The 23,957-nt window shown below is 40.0% G+C and overlaps 2 protein-coding genes across 2 annotated transcripts; one reads left to right on the top strand and one right to left on the bottom strand.

The window, feature by feature from the left end:
* Positions 1-967: 967 nt before the first annotated feature.
* LOC131223228 (early nodulin-93-like) lies at positions 968-5,619 on the top strand. The gene is made up of 4 exons (XM_058218557.1): positions 968-1,177; positions 2,700-2,761; positions 5,250-5,325; positions 5,423-5,619. Exons 1-4 carry the CDS (start codon positions 1,033-1,035, stop codon positions 5,521-5,523), a joined length of 384 nt encoding a protein of 127 aa, XP_058074540.1. The 5' UTR covers positions 968-1,032; the 3' UTR covers positions 5,524-5,619.
* A 2,951-nt stretch (positions 5,620-8,570) lies between these two features.
* On the bottom strand, positions 8,571-23,287 carry LOC131224161 (pentatricopeptide repeat-containing protein At1g08070, chloroplastic). Its single transcript, XM_058219703.1, has 2 exons — positions 23,264-23,287; positions 8,571-11,619 (listed from the first exon to the last, which is right to left on the bottom strand). The coding sequence occupies exons 1-2, from the start codon at positions 23,285-23,287 to the stop codon at positions 9,169-9,171; spliced, it is 2,475 nt and encodes an 824-aa protein (XP_058075686.1). The 3' UTR covers positions 8,571-9,168.
* Positions 23,288-23,957: the final 670 nt, after the last annotated feature.

The following is a 23,957-nucleotide window of genomic DNA, read 5'->3' as shown; positions in this document are numbered from 1 at the left end:
GTGTTGTGCGGTACACCAGCCAATCCGCTTCCTGGTTGGTTGATACACAAGCGCTATTTGTACACGTGGCATATGTGAAAATCAAATTGAACCGTCCAAATTGTTAGGCGCAATTTAGATTTACCATAGACCAATGCTTACACAGATTTAAACGATCCAAGTGAACAGATGGAAAATATTGGACGGTTGAAATTGTAATTCAAAAAACAAGTCTCCACAGATGAAAAGTTAGGATTGTCAGGCCAATCTGATTTTGTACTTTAAAATTGGGCAGTACGGTTCTAGTTATTGTACCTCGTGTACAATTTTCTAGTGCCTGCATATGGAGTATCAGAGTCCGGCGGAGTATGAAATGATTACCCTATTCTCTCTTATCGCGACAGAACTCATGTGATAGTTCACCACCATTTTGAGAATGGCGGTGGCTCATCCTCCTCACATGAGGCACTCATGGAGGGCTATCCAGAACCACCGAAAATGTGGGGCACACTGGCCACGGAGCATCTTTCAAAATTCACCCTGATTGAACAATCCTAACCATCCAATTGATAGATATCAGATGGATGGTTAAAAGTAAAGTATTGCTTGGTCTAAATTTCAAGGTAAAATGAGATGGTTACTGTAACATTTTCAGTGTAAATTTTGCCTTGAACTTCAAGCACAAATGGGCCAGCAATTTGGACGGTCTGGATTGAGTAGCATATAGGCCATTTAAGCTTCAAGAATCATCACCATTTTAAATGTTGGTGAACTATAAGGAGGAAAAAGAAGGGCAATGTGGTCCATTCATCTGAAAACAATGGCCCACTTCGAAGTGTAATTTTGGTAGCAGTAATCAAGATCGACCCATATAAAACAAATGACAAATCCAGCCGTAGATTTCAACAAAACCATCAAACCACTTTCAACATACACTCATTCTCTCTGCTTATAAATATAACTCAATCCTACCCACAAGCTTTCAATGCAATATTGCGATCGTATTCGTATTTCATTGCATTCTTCCTTCAATTCAATATCAAAGAAAAGAAAATGGCGTTTGGCTCTTCTTCTTCATCATCTGATGCCCGTTTGGCTGACCCAATATTGAAAAATGTGGCAATATTTTCGCCATTGGAACGAAATGGGATGGCCTCCTTCGATCAGAAGCTGGCGATGGCCCAGCGCTGCTCTCATGGTATATGTCTATGTTCTTTCATCTTCTCATCATCTAACATGAACCTCACATGCAATGGGTGCACACGTGCTAAGGAGGCATCCGAGCCGTGCAAAAGGTGGGCCACACCATGAACATTGTCCGGCGCGGGAATCAGGCTGGTCCACTCAGTAGGTGAGCCACACGTGTGAGAAATCAATGGAAGGCTTCGATACAATGGTCTGATTCGATTTGCACGTGTGTCTCGTCATTGAGTGTGGACTGAGCTAATTCCAGCCGACGGTGATCTTCAAGGTAGGCCTCACCCTATTCAGGGCGGGAGCGGATTAGGTGTTCCCTGGGTAACACGTTAGTGGGTGTTTCCTGATCATGGGGCCCACCTTGATGTATCTGTTGTGTATCCACACCGTCCATCAGTTTTTCCAGCTTATTTTATGGAATGTTCTAAAAAATGAAGCAGATCTAAATCTAAAATGGACGACTCCACAGGAAACAGTGATCATCGAACGCCCACCGTTAAAAACTTCTTAGGGCCCATCATAATATTTATTTTCCATCCAACCTGTTGATTAGGTTACATAGACCTGGATGAATGGAAAACACAAATATATCTTGATCCAAAACTTTTGTGGCCCCCAAGAAGTTTTTAATGGCTATCCATTCAATCCCTAGTGTGTGGTCCATTTGAAATTTGAATCTACTTCGTTTTTGTCATTACCCCCTAAAATGAGATGGAAAAACTGATGGACGGCGTGGATATACAACACATACATCAATATGGGCCCCACGGTCAGGGAAACATTACCCGGGTAACAACTAATCTGCTTCCATGCAGGGCTTGGATGTGCCACGTGGCTGGACGTCTGTTCAGTTCACATGCAGCCTATGAATCTTGTATCACGTGGCCCACGTGAAAATGATCAAGCGTGTAGGTAGTATGCCAGTTTCAGGCTGTGATCTGATGGTGGGACCCACTCAGGTGCTCGACCTATGAATCTTCATGACAGATAGGGGCCCATGTGTGATCAGCGACCATCCCATCTACATGCAATGCTTTGATCATTCTTCTAAGTGCAAGTGAGTTAGTTGGACATGAAGAGGCTCCAAACCATACATCTGAACCGTTCAAATGGCCCAACAAATACTTCATCGACCGCCATGTGGGAAAATCATGCTGATGGGGTAATCTTAACCATCCGAACAATGTCCAATTTGCTATGCGACCATCCAGACTGATTGGTCGGATCAGTAAAGAGATCCATGATGAACATAACTGAAATAGTGGGGTCTACGGTATGAACGGTCCATTTGCAATCCATGATAGAATGGTTGGGATCACCTGATCATAAACTGCAGATTGGGCAAAATGGACGGTCCAAATCAGTAAATGACTAACTCATGTGTCCAATACAACTCATTTGCATTGTAATACAATGCAAACATGCTATCTAGTTGTATAGGATCATGTCCCATTAAATAAAATTAAAATTTAGAAATTAGTAAATATAAATAAATGACAATGTTTAATCTCTATCCGTCTCAGAGGGTGTAGTCGCAGGGGCGAAGGCCGCAGTCTGGGCGACCATCGCGACTGCAATCCCGACCGTAAGTTTTTTTTTTTTTTAAATACTAAAACATTGCAAGTTATGAAATTACATGATAAGCTTTGTAATGACCAAAACACCCTTTTACAAAGTTTAACGGCCTGTTTGGTAGACGGCTAAAAATGAGTTTATCTGATTTTAGTTAATTATGATTATGTATCTGAGATCATATTTCTTTTTGTTTACAAGGTTTAAAAACAATCTTGATAACCAACAATAATAATCACTAATACATTAAATTAGATAGATTTGGGTTTTTAGGTGTCCGCCATACAGGCTGTCTAACCTAATATGGAGCGGCCCTGATGGTGGGGCCCACCTTGATTTATGTGTGGTACCACACATCTCACAGCAGGACCTATCCTGTGGCCATTCTGCATCTCATAGATCACGCCACCCCATCTTGGTGTGGAGATGTACTTACATCATCCACCCATGCCGGTAAAGAGAGACCCGCGCTGATACGTATCGATGCAGGGAATACTAGCTAATGCACCAAAATCTCTAGAATTATCGGGGAAGCACCAGAATATCCCTTTATCCCGGCCCTACTAGGAAAACCACAACCTACTCCGTGGCCATTTTGCATCTCACAGACCCCACCTCGTTGGTCACTCCACTCCAATGTGGAGATGCACTTGCAGCAGTTGACCCCTTGAAAACTTCTGGTGGGCTACAAAAGTTTTGGATGAAGCTGATGTTTGTTTTCTTACCTTAATCCAAGTCAGTGTGACCTTATTAATAGGTTGAATGAGAAATTAACATACCGGTGTGCCCTAGGAAGTTTTTAATGGTGGGAGCTCAATCACTCCTGTTTCCTATAGCATGGTATGGTCCACCTGAGATTTGGATCTGCTTCATTTTTGGTATCATTAATTAAATGATCTGAAAAAACGGATGGATGGACAGCCTACCACACATATATCAAGGCCGGGCCCACATCTAATCTGCTCCCAATACTCTTCCAAATTTCACTAGAGAGATGTCCACATACAACTGCTTTCCTTTGCCATACAACTGCTTTCCTTAGCCGCTTTGGCATGTTAGTTGTGTAGAACATCCTCTCCGCAAAAAAAGTGGGCAGCAATCTTTATGCCATGGCCCACATTTTTCCCGGCTCAGATGATCACAGGTCACATGTTGGCATTAAAGTGTTGTATGTGAAAGTCATGTTCAACATTCCTCATCAACCGATATTTGCTTAGGACCGGCAATGGCAAATGGGTTGGATCAAATTGTGGCCCCGACCCACTTAAAAGATGGGCTTGGGTAGAGCTGGATATAAACCAAGTCAGCTCAAAAGCTTGACTTGGATTGATTCGAATAGAAGTTCAAACCAAATCAAGCCTCGGAGTCGATAATAGAAGTTCAAACCAAATCAAGCTCATTTAAAAAAACTAAACCAAGCTCAAACTAGGCCAGTACTAGCTCAGCTAGGCTCAAAGCTCGGCTTAGCATGGTTTGATTCAGCTTGATTCAAAACAAACCAAGCTCAAACTAGGCCAGTACTAGCTCAGCTAGGCTCGAAGCTCAGCTTGATTCAGCTTGATTCAGCTCATAGATTATATGCACACTATTTCTTGTGTATGATCCACTCGAGCTTTGGATATGATTTAATTTTGGGATCTTGTCCTAAAATGATATGTAAAAAAGGATTACATATACACAACGACGTGGACAATGCATTATGCATGGCCTTTTTTGATTAGACACTGAGACTCGTATATGTTTGTGTTTTAAGTTGTAACTTTTTGTTTATTGTTATTGTCCTCGAGGATATTAAATTTTATGTTATTTTTTAATGTTGTTATTTTTGTATTAGTCTTTTTATGTTATTTTATAGTGTTATCTTTATATAAATATGTTTATATTATGTATATTATTTATTTTTATTTTAAAAAAAATGAGCTGACCCTTGTTGGAACTTGGCTCGGCTCGGATATTTGGACCAAACCAAGCTCATTTTTTATTTTTTAAAAAATGAGCTTACCCTTGTTGGAACTTGGCTCAGCAGTAGGGATAGGCTCGAAGCTCTCTTGGCGGCTCGTGTAAAGCTCGAACAGGGGGTGTCACATAAATAAGCCAAACCAAACTTGGGTCAAACTCGGCTCAGCTCATGTAGGCTTGGGTCAGAACTCAACAGCTCGAGCTTGGGTCTGAAATCAGGGCTCATTTAAGTAGACTGATCTGGACGTTGTGGATCCAACCAGCTCATAAATGTATATGTAAATAAATCTGTATTGATTAATTAAACACAAGTATAAGCTTCTGTTAGTGGTATTGATGTGTGGATGGATACAAGAGAATTTGGATGTGCCTTCCCAGTGGTCAGATCATGAGGGGGGCTTGAGCTGACCCAGATCCGAACCCGTTCCATTGCCACCTTTATGCTCTGATATTTTTGTAGACCCTTTTGGCAATTTCACAGCTGTGTTAGTTTTAGTCATTTCTTATTCTAATGTGTATTCATGATATGTGAGGGGGTGCAGCTAGCTAGCGTGAGGATGCTGCCATGGGCAAGAGCTAACCTCAATCACACGGCTCAAGCTCTGATCATCTCTTCCGGTTAATATCATCATCATCATCATTGGAATGTTTGCTTGATTCACTGAGCATGATGAAGTGGTGCCTTGTTATTAATGGGCTGTGGCTTTAATTTCAGCTGCAGGTGCTGCCTACTTCATAGTTGCAGACAAGACTGTACTTGCATCAGCAAGGAGGAATTCTTTCCAGCAAGTGGACCATCCCGACATTGAAGCATGACTGATTCTGAGTCGGCTTTTGCATCTCTTTAACCAGTTAGACAGTATGTAAATTTAACATCTATATATAAATAAATAATGGTCTTTTGTTATCACATTTTCAATGCGTCCATATGAGCTTATCTGAAGAAATCAAAAGATAATTGCAGAATCTAAATGCTAGTGAGGGTAACATGTGTGAACTAGATGTGAAAGAGAGTGAGAGAGGAGAATGCATTAGAAGAATGAAAGAGGGGGACCTCCTCAGGTTTAAGTTGTTCTTTAGAGGGAATATATTCTGTGACTATTTCCTTGGAAGCAATCTTCTCCTTGATGAAGTAGCAATAAACATCTATATGTTTTGTTCTCTTGTGAGTCGATTGCAAGTAATGTAGACAGCTACTTGGTTTTTATAGTACAACTTCATTGAATTTTCATCGAATAACTACAGCTTCTTAAGGAGAGATTGAACTTGTGGAAATTCTGGAGAGATTGAACTTGTGGAAATTCCTAAAGTTTCTTAAGGAGAGATTGAACGAGTGGAAATTTGCAGACAGCATGGCCGCCCATGGCCCTGCAATCAGCTTCAGCATTTAATCGTGCAATAACAACACGATGTAGATACCAAGTTTCCTCCAAAAAATTTACAGTAACCCAATTTGGATTTTCTATCTGTAATGGAACTAGCTCAATCTGCAGCTGCAAAGAAGTGGACCTTAAAATGCCCATGTGATCAATATAAGAATCCTTGTCTAGGAGCACTCTTCAGGTTGAAGAAAACATCCTAATGTTGTACCTTTGGCTGGTGCATAAAAGGACTCACAAAACCCACTAGACCCATGGTTAATACTAACAACTTGAATTGATCACCACACGTCAATATAACTAAGGAAAATGGAATAAAACTCCAATTATATGTCCTAAGTAGTTAAAAAAAAAAAAAAAAAAAACTGATATATGATGTTTAACTAAATGACTAAATGACAAGTTGCATGGTTTATTGATGAAACGAACGACAAAGAAAGAACTAAACTCTTAAAAACTCCAAAGATAGATAACTTAATTGGCAATATCACTTTAATGTACCTTTTGTACTGAGAGTTAGCAATTTCTGAATAAAAGTAGTATAACCCACGTAGTTCACACACTCACCAATCGTCGCCTTAGTCCTGATGTCCTAAAAAATGTAATGGGATAGATAAGATGTTACTATGCAGTTCAGATTTCATGTTGTTTGGCTTACAAATAGAATTAGAGGGGTAAAGTAATATGGTGATTTAAGGAGGAAACAACACGACCTTGAACCTTAGACAAGGATCCATCAGCCAAGAAAACTGAAGGGTAAGATAAACGTACCAAGAGAAGTTAATAATGAGCATGTATCTGTCATATGATTTGTAACTCTAGAATCAATTACTCATGATAATAGACCAGAGGATGTAACTTGAGCATTACCTACATTAGCTATACTAGTTGAGGTAGTTGCCGAATCAATCTTCACATTCTTTGCTAGAAGCTTTTTGTAGAAAACACAAGAAATATGTATCACCATAGCAATATCATCAAGTTTGGACCCACTGCTAGACAAGTCCCCGAGTCGATGAACCATCACCTATGTACAATGATGGCAATATATTGATGGGGTCCATTTTTATGAAGATCCCAATAATACTTGTCTATGGTATGACTTGTCTTCTTTAAGTAGATACAATATCTCTAACCACTAGATTCCCTTAGGTATAAGCGTGCACAAATGCCCATGCGAGTATATAGTATGCGCACTACACAAGCCAAATTATATATATATATATATATATATATATATATATATTGCCTCAAAACACATCGCATAACCTTCCTAAAGAGCGTGGAGGGCTTCCCAGAAAGTGGAAGCCCAAGCGGAATATGAGCATTATTTTTTATCCCGTATGGAGCCACCATCGTGTTATACTGCAACCTATCCTCTTCCTTGTTTTAGGAGAGACCCAGACAATCAGCGTATTATCCAAGCATCTCGGGAATGTCGCTGACCAATCATTGTATTATCGTCAATGCAGCCCGGATGAATATTGGCATAAGAAACCCTAAAACTCATTTAACTTGCGTTGGACCAGAAGGTACGGACAAAAGGGCATTCGGGACCAGAGTCATAGCTCTCTTTTGTGGGCTTTGTAGCTCAGTCTGCCGAGTGAAGTGAAGGTGCTTTCCATTATACACACATGCAGGCGTGCACATATATAGTACACACCCACATGCCCGCGTTAGCCAGAAAGAGAGCAACTCCAATCTTTTCTCTCTGGCATTGCTGCTGAGCTAGTCAATGACAGTTTGGTCGGTGTTTTGAGTCAGACCCAATATCAAACGGAGTCTAACTCAGACCAAAATTCTGGAATGATCAGCGGTTGATGGATGCTGATATTGGGAATATGTAGAGTGAAGACAGGATTTGTTAACCATGATTTCCTTGCTGAAGCTCCTGTCATGTTTCAACAACAAACTTCATTAGATCAGCTGGAATAAGGCCCCAAGCAACTGGGAAATACACATGCTTTTGGCCCAAATTGCAAGCAGTGTTATTTCAAAATCCAAAAGAAAAAATATGCCCACCCAACCAGCTGTATTTTCATTTACTGAATTCGATAAGTGTTTGAGCTACCCAAATAGGGATTTGGGCATGCATCCATGGTTATATAGAAGTTATCACAATTTAGACTGTGTTTGGATGTACAACTGAAGCAAATTGCAAAAATTCAATTCAGTCAAGAAGATGACATCGTGATGATGCATCCCAGAATTCATCACCAGGTAAGTACCTGTCAGTTTTCCATTACGTTGCAGTGTGTTGACTAGTTACATTGCTTTGTGTTGATTTGAACAAGATCGGGAGTATGAAAACTGGAGGGTAATTTCGGTTTGGGTGGTCATTTCCACTTTATTGAACTAATTATTACAATTTGATTCAATAACGCATCCAAACACAACTTACATTAGTGACATTTGTCTTACTACCACAGGTGTGAATCAGTTGGGAGGCATATACAATCAAGCAAATCATAGAAAACAATACAATTGATTAAGTTTTTGAATTGGTTGCTAATATCATACAATGGTAACACGATTCCGCCCGTTACGTTCAAATTCCAATGGGTTGAAGAAGCTAATCCAAGCATTCTTGTAGCCTTTGAACCTTGTAAACCAGTACCATTCTACCACATAAGACAAGCTACAGTACCCATGATAAGCTTGCAATGTATTCTAGAAAAACTGGCCATGATATAACTAATGAATAGATGATAGTGTTTTTTTTTTTTTTTGGGTACGAAACTATACTTTTCTCAGGCCATTGATCAATGGTTACCATCTGATACCTTGATTTTCAACCAAATAGTGGTTTGGATCACTGAATCCAAGTGTACAATATTAATGTTTTCGTGCACACTTTCTTCAATACTTCATGGGTGTGTTTATGCATGTATGGATACATAGAAGTCTACTCACAGTCACACAGGCTGCATTGATTGGAAAGTGCAAGAGGCAATTGAAAGGCTTCGTTATCCATATCACAACATTATCTGTGGCGTTCTGTTTGGGTAGACATGTCATCTACCACAGTATATTAATCTTCTCCGACTCTGTTACATTACAATATCAGAGAAACATGTGCAATTCACCAGTAGTCCATGCACGAACACACACCATCCTTGAAATGGTGGAAACGATTACGGTCTCTGGCAATAATCTCCCGATTGAAGATCTTCGAGATGAACTTTGCTTCTGAATGGCAATTCCCACATACACGAAGGTTCTTCACTATCCGAATCGTCGTCCCTGGGCTAGTACTGATCAACCCAAAAGCAATAGCTAGCTTCTCGCTGTGATGACACATTCCCCCTTCTCTCCACTCCTCTATGTCATAAGATATTTCCGAGGTATCTGGCACGTGACCCGCCAACTCCAACAACTTATCGATTTCCTCTAACATTTCATATATATCATCGCTCTGTGGATGTACTCTATCGCCCACTAGAAATTCATGAACTGTGCTGCCCACCTCAATGGAGGTGCATCCGGGCTCTTTCTTCGTTCCCTTATCATTTAGTCTAGTTCTTATCTTCGCCACATCCTCCCATCTACCAGCTCCTGCATAAATATTGGATAAAAGAATGTAAACACCCGGATTTTCAGGTTCCAATTCAAGAAGGTGATCGGCGACATATTCTGCCAATTCGACGTTGCTGTGAACCCGACAAGCTGCAAGCAGAGATCCCCAGATGGCCCCATCAGGCTTCATCTCCATTTTATTCATAAGCGCCCTGGCCTCATCAAAAAGCCTGGCTCGGCCAAGGAGATCTATCAAACATCCATAGTGATGCAGCTTTGGTGAGATTTTATAGTCCTGAATCATGGAATTGAAACATTGACGGCCCATTTCAACCATACCGGCATGGCTACAAGCTGACAAAATGCCGACAAAAGTGATATCATCAGGTTGGATTTCTTCATCAGTCATTCTTGAGAAAAGGGCAAGCGCCTTATCAGCATGCCCATGCAAGGCTAGCCCAGATATCATCGCATTCCAGGAAGCCAAGGTTTTAACTTCCATTGCATTAAACACTTGCTGCGCAGACTCAATACTGCCGCATTTTGCATACATGACAATAAGACTGGTATAGAGAGCACTATTTGCTGTGTTACTCATGTTCTTGTCTATATAAGCATGTATCCATTTGCCAAGATCAAGAGCACCCAAGTGAGTGCATGCCGGAAGAATGCTCAAGATCGTGACATCGTTGGGCTCCTGATTTGAGAACTGCATTTCCCTAAAGAGAGCCAAGGCCTCCTTGTACTGGCTGGAAAGAGTATACCCACCAATCATAACGTTCCACGAGATTTGGTCTCTCCGACAAATCCCGTCAAAAAACGCACGAGCTGTCTCCAAGTCTCCACACTTGGCATACATATCAATAAAAGCATTGACAAGCCGAAGATTCGATTCAAGCCCATGATTCTCAATCCATGACCGAACCCAATTCCCCAATTCAATTGAACCTGTGTGGGCACAAGAAGAAAGGACACTAACCATTGTGCTCTCATTAGGTTCGACCTTTGATCTCAACATCTCCTGGAAGAAATCCAATGCCTCTTCAAACCGTCCACTCTGGGCATACCCCGATATCATTGCATTCCATGACACAGTATCTCTTGCTGGCATCTTATCAAAAAGCTGATGGGCATCATCCAAATACCCACATAGAAAATACCCAGCAACCAATGCCGTGAAAGAAACCGGATCTCTCATAGAACTTAAATCAAACACCTGATAGGCGTCATCCAATTCACCATTTCTTGCATACATATTGATCATCGAGGTATGCACAAAGGCATCAGACTCAAGACCGAGCTTCAAAACATGCGCATGGACCTGTTTCCCTTCACGGGCGGCAGCAGCAGCCTGCGCGCAAGCTTTCAAAACGAAAGGGAAGGTGTAAGAATTGGGGTGGGTCCCAGTGAGGAGCATGCGGATGTAGAAATGGACAGCAGTGATGGGCGATGGGCCTAGGGCGAGGCCGCGGATGATGGTGTTCCAGATGAAATGGTTGGGTTCTTGGATGGAATCGAATACGAGAAGGGCATAAGAGAGGAGATCCGGGGTGAGCGCGCAGGATTCAAGTAACTTGGTTAGAGAGAAAGGGGAGTGATGGAGGCCAGTTTTGATAAAATGGGAGTGGATTTGCTTGAGGGTTTGGAGGGATTTGGAGGAGGTGGAAAGAAGAGAGAGGGTTGGGTGGGTTTTGAGGATAGAGTATGGAGGATCTGACGAAGGAAGAAAATGGAGGGGAGAGAAAGAAGAAGAGGAGATTGGAAGGGAAGCAAATGCCATTGACAGTGTGTGTGAGAGAGAGATCAGATTGTTTGATTTTTGAAAAGTAGTTGGTTTTGTGCCGTTACCCGCCAAACATTTAACGGTCAGGAAGGAGATATAGGGGAGCGAATTCCTTACCGCGCTTCTTGTAGGGACTCGTGCAACAAAAAGTTCTGTGGGGCCCACCGTGATGCCTGTGTGGCATCCACTCCATCCATCACTCGAGCCAACTCGTGTTAGGACGTGAACCAAAACCTAAGGCCAATCAAACAAAAGTGGGCCAACTCACAGGAAGAAATGGGAAGCATCCCACAGTTCCTGTGGCGGAAACGTGGGGCCCACCGTGATGTCTGTTAGAAATCCACTCCGTCCATCAGTTTCAAGAGGCTACCATAGTGCGGGGATTTTAAAATGAAGAAGATCCAGAACTCAAGTGGACCACGCCAAATGAAATAGTGGGAATTGAACACCCACCATTGAAAACTTCTTAAGGGCCACGTAATTTTGGAAAAGGATGATATTTTTTATTTTCAGTTCATCCCAGTGACAATAACATTATGAACGGTTTGGATGGCATATAAACATCATGATATGCTGGTAGAAGGCTCCGGCAGTGGGTGTTTCCATTCTTATTGTATGGGTGTCGTGTGGTGATGATAGTTTTGAATCTGCATCGTTTTTGTTATACTGGCAGCGGAAACGGACACACTACCCACCTTAGTGGTGCGCTGACGTCGCAAAGTTTTGTAGGTCCCCATGATGTATATGTTATATCCACACCGTCCACCCATTTTGAGATCATTTTAGATCACAATCCCAAAAATGAAAATAGGACCACACCACTTGAACGCCTACTATTGAAAACTTCTCACGCTCTTAAGAAATTTTTGATCAACTTAAAATTTGTGTTTTCCCTTCACCCAAGTATGGGTTACGTTTTCAATAAGTTGAATGGCAAATAAACATTATGGTGGGCCCTAAGAAATTTTCAATGATGGACATCAGTGTCTCCCCAGCCTTTTATGATGTGGTCCACTTGAGGATTGGATCTGCTTCATCTTTGTCTTGTACCTTAAAATGAGCTCGCAAAATGGATGGAGAGTGTAGATATAACACTTACTGTTTTTTTTTTTTTTAACACACTCACCTCATAGTGGGATTTCACCACCTATGGGTACTTGAACCCTTGACCCGGTGTTGAAACTCCTGAGAGTACCACCTGAGCAAGAGTAAGGACCCAGTGTGGATATAACACATCTAGGTGGAGCCTAGAGAAGTTTGCCACCTCAAAAACCACCAAGGTAGGTGGTGCATGGTGGGCCATTCGCTTCCATTGTGAGCTTGCTAAACTAATGGGTGGAGTGGATCTCTCACGGACATCATGGTGAGCCTTGCGTAGCTTCCACTTCCATTAACTTCCTACTGGGTGGCAATTCCAGTACCAAGAAGAGTGAATAGGAGGTGAAACCATTGGTGAAATCAACTGCTTGGTAAAGTCCTAATTTTATAGTTTATCCTTTTAAAAATTAATTAAAAAACTCTTGAAAAATAAGTGATGGAGATGTTTATTTGAATCAAGAGATAGACATTTTTTTATTAATTTTTTAAACAAGTTTGCCCTTAAACTTTTTAAGTAATTTCTATCTTACTCTCATCTCTTCTTTAAAATCTCTCCAGGGGAACTCAAACGATAAGCAACTCATATTGAAGGTGGGGCTCCACATCAAGGTGGGCTCACATAATGCAAGGTCACATTAGAGGTGGGCCTCACATGATGGATGACCCACATTTAAGTGTAATCCCGCATAGGGTTGTACACGAGCCAAACTAGCTCGAAAAGCTCGCTCGATTCGGCTTGAGCAACGATTCGAAGCGAGCGAAGCTTTATATGACCCAACTCGTTTTGAAAACAAGCTGAGTTCGATCATAGTAGATCTTAACTCGACTCAACTCGAACTCAACTCCGCTCGAAGCTCGACCTCGACCTCAGTTTGACTTGAATATATATATATATATATGAGTCCGGATCCTCTGTTATCAGGTCAACGGAGAATTCCTGATACCTTAATTCTCATTGGCCCACGTCACCACTCACTAAAAAAATAAAAATAATAAAAAACAGCTTCGGACGCCGAATCATTAGGGTAACAGGAATTTCCTGTTGACCTGATAACAGAGGATCCCGACTATATATATATATATATATATATATATATATATATATTTGAATATTTGATTTGAGAGTTGGGTCGGGTGTGGGTTGGGTCAGTTGGGTCGAGTGGCTAGGTTGGATCGGGTGGCTAAATTGAATCGGGTATGGGTTGGGTCAAGTTGCTGGGTTGAGCCGGGTGGATATTGGGTGCTATGTTGGGTTGAGTTGGGAGCAGGCTTGACTCAACTCGAGGTAAGCTCGCCTCGACTCGATCCATTAACTCGCCTCGAGCTCAACTCGAAAAGTTTGACAAACAAGCCAAGCTCCAATTGTAAGCTCGAGATTGAGCTTCAGTTCGAGGAGAGCACAAACGAGTCAAGCCAAGCTTGGCCCACCTCGACTCGACTTAGCTCGATATACAACCCTAATCCCACATGATAGATGACCCGCATCAAAGGTGGGACCTACACGATGGATGGTGGATATTGAAGGTGGGACCACATGATAGAAAGTTGACATCAAAGGTGGGCCTACATGATAGGCGACCCATATTGAAGGTTGGGCCCCACATGATGGACGGTCCACAACAAAGGTAGGACCCAAATGATGGATGGTGAACATCAAAGGTGGGTCTCACATGATGGATGGCCCACATCAAAATGTGGCCCCACATATGGACTATCTACATCAAGTGGGCTCCACATGATAAACGGTGTATAGTAAAGGTGGGCTCCACATGATAAACGATCCATAGCAAAGGTGGGCATGCATGGTGAACGACCCATATTGAAGGTGCCCCTCACATGATGAATGGTCCACATCAAGGTGGGCCCACATAATACACGGTTCACATCAAAGGTGGGCCTCGCATGATGGATGACCCATATCAAAGTGTGGCATGTTGGGCCATTCACGTTAAGTGGGCCACACTCGATGGACAGTCCACATCAAAGGTAAGAGCACATAATGGATGGTAGACATCAAAGGTGGGCCCACATGATGAACGGTTGACATCAAAGGTGGGCCTATATGATTAATGATCCGCGTTGAAGGGGGGCCCACGTAATGAATGGTCCACATCAAGGTGGCCCACATAATGGACGAAGTGAGCGACACATGACGATGGCCCACATCAAAGCGTAGCCCCTTGTGATGGACAATCCACATTAAGTGGGTCCCACCTAATGGACAGTTCACATCCAAGGTCTTTGCATGATGGGCGACCAATATCCAAAGTGACACAACATGATGGATGATCCACATAAAAGGTACACCCCACACAATGGATGATGGACATCAAAAGCGAGCCCCGCCCACATGATGGACAACCCACTTTAAAGGTGGGGCCCATACAAGGGATATATCAAATGTGGATTCTACATAGTGGATAGCGGACATCGATGTAATAGAATTGTTATAATATTTAAAAATAACATCAACTACCCTTTGAAAAAGTTCTTATCTGAATGTTTTACTAAATGTGCTTATTTTATATAATAAATTGTATTTTTTAAAAAAAAAATATTTTACCTAATGAGCTTATTTAAAAGAAGGGTTAGAATAAAAAGAGCTTAGTAGAGTAGCTCTTATTTGAAAAGCTTTCATTAGATTATAGTAGAGATGCCAAATGAGCCCTTATTATCTTTATTAAGTTTTTCTTCTTTTTTCTTCTTTTTTCTTTTTTAAGGCTTTACAAGGTTGATTGTGGTCAAAAGTCTTTGTTTTACTAACATAAAAATTATTTATGAGTTTTAATCGAGTTAGACATATTTTTACTATTTTTAGTAATTTCTATCTCAAATAAGTATCTTATTTTGAGCCAAATAGTAAATCTAGGGCTTTTTTTGCTTGTATAAGCACACGTGTGTCTAACACTTAGTAGTTAGTACTTTCATCAATAATATTAATTTATTTATCCGTTTTAAGATTTTTCTTGGTTATTTTTTAAAAGAAGGCAATGATTTCTTTTCTTCTATCCAAGCAACTTCTACATCATAAAATCTTCCTATTTGAAAATTTTGGCATATGGCACGTCCATGATGAGGTCATTAGATCAATGGCTTGTGTAAACAGCATCTTGTACTTGCCACTTCCTAAAAGGGCCGGCCCAAAAAATTGTGCAATTGCTCCTAAAATAAGCATTCTTCTCATTTATCTAGAAGTATTAGGTATTTGAAAACACTCTTCCATCGCCATTTATAGACCTATGCATGAAGACACTTGTCTAACTGACATCTAGGCCTTTCATCACATGCGCCCTACCAAGTATGTTTCCTAAACCATACATTCAGCCAATTCATTCATTGGATAAAAAGAAACACATTCTCATATGCATAAGTTTTTGAATATAGAGATGTAGGTGGATGTTCGCCACTGTGGGACCCACATGTGCAAACCTAATCGATGAGCCCATAAGACTAGTGCAATGAGCTCTCTCTCTCTCTCTCTCTCTCTCTCTCTCTCTCTCTCTCTCTCTCTCTCTCTCTCTCTCTCTCTGCGCGCGCGCACGATACAGGTAGATTGGGTCAGCTTGACAAGTTAATGAACCCAACCCGATATAAGCATGTCTACATCCAAAATTTGGATCCATGTTATGAGTTTGGGTCCAAAAGTTCACCCAAATTGTTAAATGAATGTGGTTGGAACCATTCAAAATGAACCCAACTTGGACTCATGTCAACTTGACAGATTAATAAACCCAACCCGATATAAGTGGGTCTAGGTCCAAAATTTTAAGATTCATGGTATGAGTTTGGGTCCAAAAGTTCAACCCCAAAAATTAAATGAATGAGGTTGGAGCCACTCAAAATGAATCCAACCTGGACTCTGGTCAACTTGATAGGTTAATGGACCCGACCTGATATATGTGGGGCTAGGTCCAAAATTTGGATCCATGGTATGAGTTTGGGTCCAAAAGTCCAACCCAAATTGCTAAATGAATGATGTTGGAACCACTCAAAATGAACCCAACCTGGACTTAGGTCAACTTGACACGTTAACGGACCCAACCCGATATAAGTGGGTCTAGGTCCAAAAATTAGATCCATGGTATGAATTTGGGTCCAAAAGTTCTAGCAAAATTATTAAATGAATGAGGTTGGAGCCACTCAAAATAAACCCAACCTGGACTCGGGTCAACCTGACAAGTTAATGGACCCAACCCGATATAAGTGGGTTTGGGTCCAAAATTCGGATCTATGGTATGAGTTTGGGTCTTAAAGTTCAACTCAAATTATTAAATGAAGGATGTTGGAACCGCTCAAAATGAACCCAACATTGACATGGTTTTAATTGAGTCTTATTTGGGCCATCCTAAAATGCACCAACCCAAAGTTTTTTTTTAAAAAAAAAAAAACAGTTAGTTAATATCTCCAAGGGCCCATATAATAGATCCATAAAGTGGAGTTCATCTTATTTTCATTAATTGTAGTTATGCTTCAGACATCACACTTATTTTTGGTACGGATTACAATTATTCTCTCCAACCAATAATCATGATTGTTAATACGTGGTTATGATAACTGAAATGAGATGAACTCATTTTTAGGCATCTACCAAAAGTGCCCTAAACATTTTCTGAATTAATTAATACCACTGAGAACCAGGAACAATTGCATTTAATCCTTAGTGTGAGATTAATTTATTGAAGATAATTTATACTTAGATTTCTTCTTAAATTCTTCTTAGGTTTTTCTAAGATAACATGGGACAATGTGCTCTTGGATCTTAGTTGATTTAAATCCTAATACAACTAGGGAGTAGTATTTGTGTGAAAACTTGTAATTTTTATACTTCACTGATCTAGGACAAAGTCAAGGACAACCAGAAAAAATTCAATTAGGGATTTCTATGCAAGGTCTAGTTCATATTATAGCTTTTGATGATCATACCCTTGCAACTAGTTATCCATCTTACGTGAGTAATATATTGTTGGAAAGCTATGAACGAACTATACATGCTAGCCAATGCTAAAGGCTATTGGCCCCTAAATGATTTTTTTTTTTTTTTTAAAAGGTCATTTTTATGATTAATTTTGAGTTTTGAGTCAAAATTTACTATTTTTAATAAATTACAGTTTTATTATATTCAAAATATTTTAGGGTTTGAAGAATTCCAATGCTTAAAATTTTTGACGACTCATGGAAAAGAGTTTTGGTAAGTATAGAAGGTATTTACTGTTTTTTAGAAAATTTACTATTTAGCAAATTTACTATTTGAAAAAATATTATGAATTTAAGACTTATAAATTATATAAGTAATATTAAAGGGCTTTGTTAACAAATTTTATTCAGACATTTCATTAAAAGTATCAATTTTTATTTCTCGCTTTTAGATATTCTCTCTCTCTCTCTCTCTCTCCGTGAATTCAAGAGCTACACTTTAAAAGATAGTGATTTACTCTCTTTCTTCATATTATTTGGTATCATAGTGAGGTATTTTCTTGAATCATGGTGTCCAATAATAAAATGGGCAGCGAAAATCCTGTGGGCAATATTTCAAAAAATCAATTATTATTTGAATCAAAGTTTGAGGCTGTTTAATAGAAAAACCAATAGCATATGTAAGAGATGCATGCGATAATTACTCAATTAGTTGAATCCATGGAGCGCTTGCAAAGCCAAAGCAATGAATGGGCCACAACCGTCAAAGGGGCTCATGTGCATGCAAAGTCCAACTAGTATGACACTCATGCAAAATCATAGGCTACAACAATACAAACGCCAGGCTAATTCAAAGAAATAGATGTTTTTCGATCAATCACATGTTGAAGAGGAAGTGTGGATTTACCGACTAAAAAAGAATTATGGACCTACGTAGATGAAAATAGTCTTTTAATGAATCCATTGTCTAATTACTTGCTGAATCCAGTAACGAATTAATTAGTGGATTCATGGTTGCATTAGAAAATGTTCCAATGGAATTGAAACATCACTTGATAGATGCATTGATGGAAGGGATTAGTGGATCAATGGATATTGATGATTTGATGGCCAATGTGATGGACGCTTTCATGATAATTCCATCAAACTCTATAATGATATGCACTATTATTCCTTCTCAACAACAAACAAAGTGTGTAGATCAAAAGCCAATAATAATAACAATAGTGTGGTTGATTAGCGTTGAGCGGCAATGTGATGGACGCTTTCATGACAATTCCATCAAACTCTATAATGATCTGCACTATCATTCCTTCTCAACAACAAACAAAGTTTGCAAATCAAAAGCCAATATTAATAACAATAGCATGGTCGATTAACGTTGAGCGGCAAAATGACGTTTATGTAATCTATGATTGTAAATCCATTATTGCAAAAGAAGCAAAAATCAATGCACCAATGTGGAAGAATGTAGGAAAATAAAAGGTGAGATTCATTTTATAGTTCTTTATTGTGAATGATATTTCAATCCAACATGTAGGCCTTCATCATCTGTTAATGTTGGAGCCAAAGAAAATGCATTATAAAAACATATCATTACAATGTGCCAGTACCATTCTATACTTGAGGACGAGTTTAATTTTTCAAGTGAAGAGGTATGATATTAGAAAAAGACAAGGGCAATCTCATGGATGATTGGGATTAAAAGAAATCGAGTTAAAGACTTTGATTCGAAAGTCTAGCATGCATTATAACTTGGGATTTTGACCGTACCGGTATCGTTGTATGGTCAAACTCTCGAAAGAGGTTCGACATTCCAAATATTCCAAGGGTAGCCTTCTGACATGTCTCAAGAAGTTTTTTAGACCAAATTGTCCTTGTTCTTGGTTCAGTATTTGTACGGTTTTTGAGTGAATAAGAAGTTACATCGTATTTAATGTCGAAAAAGTGATACGGACGAAAGCCTTTTGGGCGTGGGCAAGGCCCAACTCGTGGGGCCCACATTAATGTATGTGTATAATCCATGTCACCCATTCTTTTTGCCATGTCATTTTAGGGCTAGTGCCCAATTATCAGCCTGATCCAGAGCTCGTGTAGGCCACATAATAGAAAATAATGATAATAATTGCACCCACTATTGAAACTAATTTCCAAGCTCGTGGTCGTCATGTTAGTAAGGGTCGTGGTTGTCATATATATAGGTCGTAGTCGTCATGTTATATGAGTCATAGTTGTCATGTTATATGAGTCGTGATTATTATGTTACATGGATTATGTTTGTCATGTTATATGGACTGTGGTTGTCATGGACATGGGCAAGGCCCAACTCGTGGGCCCCACATTGATGTATGTATATAATCCATACCGCCCATCCTTTTTGTCATGTCATTTTAGGGCTAGGTCCCAAATATCAGCCTAATCCAGAGCTCATGTGGGCCACATAATAGAAAATAATGGTGACAATGGCACCCACTGTTGAAACTTTCAAGGCTTACTGTGATGTTTGTTAGAAGTGGACACTGCACAAGTCAGGACTTTTCAAGCCCACGACAAGCTAGCTGACAGGGTGGATGAAACGAATCACCCCATTGTGGGTCTCGACTCCTATTATTTAAAAATAATCAAGTTATTAATTATATCAACCTAACAACCACGGCCCTTACCACATTACAACCATGACCCTTACCATGTTATACGGGTATGGGTCGTGGTTGTAATGTGGTAAGGGTCAAGATTGTTATGTTATATAGGTGTGTGGGCAAGTCCCAACTCATGGAGCCCACATTGATGTATGTGTATAATCCATGCCGCCCATCCTTTTTGTCGTGTCATTTTAGGGCTAGGGCCCAAATATTAGCCTGATTTGGAGCTCGTGTGGGCCACATAATGGAAGATAATGGTGACAATGACACCCACTATTGAAACTTTCTAAGCTCACTATGATGTTTGTTAGAAGTGGACATTGCCCATGTCAAGACTTTTTGGGACCATGGCGAGCTGGCTGACAAGGTGGACAAAACGAATCACCCTATTATTGGCTTCAACTCTTATTATTTAAAAATAATCAAGTTATTAATTATATCAACCTGACAACCACAACCCTTACCATGTTATATGGGTATGGGTCGTGGTTGTAATGTGGTAAGGGTTGAAGTTGTTATGTTATATGAGTCGTGGTTGTCACGGGCATGGGTAAGGCCCAACTCCTGAGGCCCACATTAATGTAAGTGTATAATCCATGCCACCCATCTTTTATGTCGTGTCATTTTAAGGCTAGGGCCCAAATATCGGACTGATCCAGAGCTTGTGTGGGCCACATAATGGAAAATAATGGTGACAATGGCATCCATTGTTGAAACTTTCCGGGCTCACTGTGATGTTTGTTAGAAGTTGAAACTGCCCAAGTCAGGACTTTTTGGTTCACGACGAGCTAGCTGATAAAGTGGACGGAACGGATCACCCCATTGTGGGGCTCGACTCCTATTATTTAAAAATAATTAAGTTATTAATTACATCAACCTGACGACCATGACCTTTATTACATTACAACCACGACCCTTACCACATTACAACAACTACCGTTACCATGTTATATGAGTATGGATCGTAGTTGTTATGTTATATGGGTCGTGGTTAAGATGTGGTAAAGGTCAATGTTATTATGTTACATGGGTAGTGGTTGTCATGTTATATGGACCGTGGTTGTCATGGGCATGGGCAAGGCGCAACTCGTGGGCCCCACATTAATGTATGTGTATAATCCATGCCGCCCATCCTTTTTTGCCGTGTCATTTTAGGGTTAGGTCCCAAATATCAGCCTAATCCAGAGTTCATGTGGGCCATATAATAGAAAATAATGGTGACAATGACACCCATTGTTGAAACTTTCCAAGCTCACTGTGATGTTTGTTAGAAGTGGACTCTGCCCAAGTCAGGACTTTTTTGGCCCATGGTGAGCTGGCCGACAAGGTGAACGGAATGGATCACCCCATTGTGGGCATCGACTCCTATTATTTAAAAATAATCAAGTTATTGATTACATCAACCTAACAACTACATTACAACCACGACCCTTACCATGTTATATGGGTATGGATCGTGATTGTAATCTGGTAAGGGTCAAGGTCATTGTGTTATATGGGTCATGGTCGTAATGTTATATCGGTCGTGGTTGTCATGGGTCGAGATTGTTATATTATATGGGTCATGGTTGTCATGTTATATAAGTCGTGGTTATCATGTTATATGGGTCAAGGTTGTCATATTATAAGGGTCGTGGGTCCTGTTGTAATTTATGTGTCGATTCGAATTCATCTATTGGATTTAGAATTTAATTTAACATCATGGGCCAAAAAATGAGTTACATCCAAAAAATTTATGGCCCCCAAATGGTTTTTCAATGGTAAGTTTTCAATTTCACTACTTTCTATGGTGCGGTGCACATGAGCCTTTGATATGCCTCATTTTTGGGCTCATTCCTTAAAATGATCTTTCAAAATGAATAGACAACGTGGATAAAATATATACATCACAATTTACCGACTTACACAGGTCGTTGTTGTCATGCCCATGTCCACAACAACCACGACCCATATAACATGATGACCACGACTTGTATAACATAACAACTTCAACCCTTACCACATTACAACCACGACCCATATAACATGACAACCACGACCCATACCCGTATAACGTGGTAAGGGTCGTGGTTGTAATATGGTAAGGGTTGTGGTTGTAATGTTGATGTAATTAATAACTTGATTGTTTTTAAATAATAAGAGTCGAGGCCCATAATGGAGTGATTCGTTTTGTCCACTTTGTCGGCCAGCTCGACATGAGCTCAAAAAGTCCTGACTTGGGCAATGTCCACTTCTAACAAATATCACAGTGAACATGGAAAGTTTCAACGGTGGTTGCCATTGTCACCATTATTTTCTATTATGTGGCTCACACAAGCTCTATAGATCAGGTTGATATTTGGCACTAGCTCTAAAATGACACAACAAAAAGGATGGGCGGCATGGATTATACAAATACATCAATGTGGGCCCCATGAGCTGGGGCCTTGTCCACGCCCAAAAAGGCATCTGTCCACATGACTTTCTCGGCATTAAATATTACGTAACTTCTTATTCACTCAAAACCATACAACTGCTAAACCAAGTACAAAGACATTTTGGTCTAAAATTTTTTTGAAAGCTTGTCAAAAGGCCACCCTCAGAATATTTGAAAGGTGGAACTTCTTTCGAGAATTTGAATAGACAACAATACCAATCGAGTGCTTTACAACTAGTTATTTGTTTTGTGCCTATAATATATTGTTGGAAAGCTCTCAATGAGCTATACATATTTCCCAATGATAAAGCTCTTTAGCCGCTACATGATTTTGCAAAAAAAATGTCTTTTTGAAAGTTAATTATAAGTTTTAAGTTAAAGAAATTAATATTTTTAATAAATTACAATTTTGCTATTTTAGGGTTTGAAGAAATTTAGTCATCATTAAGTATTTGCTTAACTTATTAAAAAGAGTTCGAGTGAGTTTAGAAATAATTTATTATTTTAAAGAAGTTTAATATCTTAAGTAAATTTACTATTTCATAAAAATTATAAATTTATGACATAGTTTTTATAAGCCACGTTAATAGACTTTGTAAATAGACATTATTCAAAATTTTCATTAATAATATTACTTGTATTTTTTTTCTTTTTTAGAGATTTTCTCTTTCTTATGGATTTAAGGGCTATAGTCCGAAAGGAAAAAAAAAAAGAAAAAGAAAAGAAAGAAAGAAAGAATAAATAATAATAATAATCATAATAATAGAGAGAGACTTAATATCTTTTCTTTCTCCATGCATATGCTTACCTTGGCCACCCAAACCCAGCCCATGGCATAAATGGGTTGGGTTAGAACTTAGAATCCTCCAATGCCAGCCCCAGCCTAGGTGGGCTTATTTTTCCTTGGACCCAACCCTATTTTTCATTGGGTCAGGTTTAAGCCATAGTAACCAGATGACAAATGGGTCAGGTCCAAGCCTCCCTTGGACTCGACCCCATGGGTTTGCACCCAGAACACTTTTAACATCTCTTTAGAACTTTGACCAAGTGTAGAAATGTAGTTCGTGGCCACTTACAACGGACCATGTCAATATACTAGGACCACCATCAGATGGGCCCCTTGTGGATGGTCCACGCTACATAAATGGTACATCTACGACTAGCTTTCCAATATAAGCAGTTTTGTCCTACGAAAGTGAACCATGGCCCCCTTTGTATGTGGACCACCTTTAACCATCTGATTTTCGGGATCTATTCAAGGGCCAATAGTCAGACGGCCACGAGCTGTGGACCACAATGAATCAAGAACGGTTCATCGCGATGAACCAGAGTGGCCTCTTTAAGGAAAAGGGAAATTCTTTTCTTTGGCCTCTGCAAAGGTTGGTTATCCTTTTGTTAGGCACATAACCCGACACTTGGCAAAACTATCTGACAATCCAGACTGTTCATCAAGTGGGCCCCACTGCCACTGCATATGGACCATAGGAATCTTGGAGGTCGTG

This window comes from Magnolia sinica, chromosome 13 (assembly GCF_029962835.1).
Source record: "Magnolia sinica isolate HGM2019 chromosome 13, MsV1, whole genome shotgun sequence".
NCBI classification, from domain to species: Eukaryota; Viridiplantae; Streptophyta; class Magnoliopsida; order Magnoliales; family Magnoliaceae; genus Magnolia; species Magnolia sinica.
Note: the sequence above shows the minus strand (reverse complement) of the source record. Positions and strands in the feature narration are given on the sequence as shown.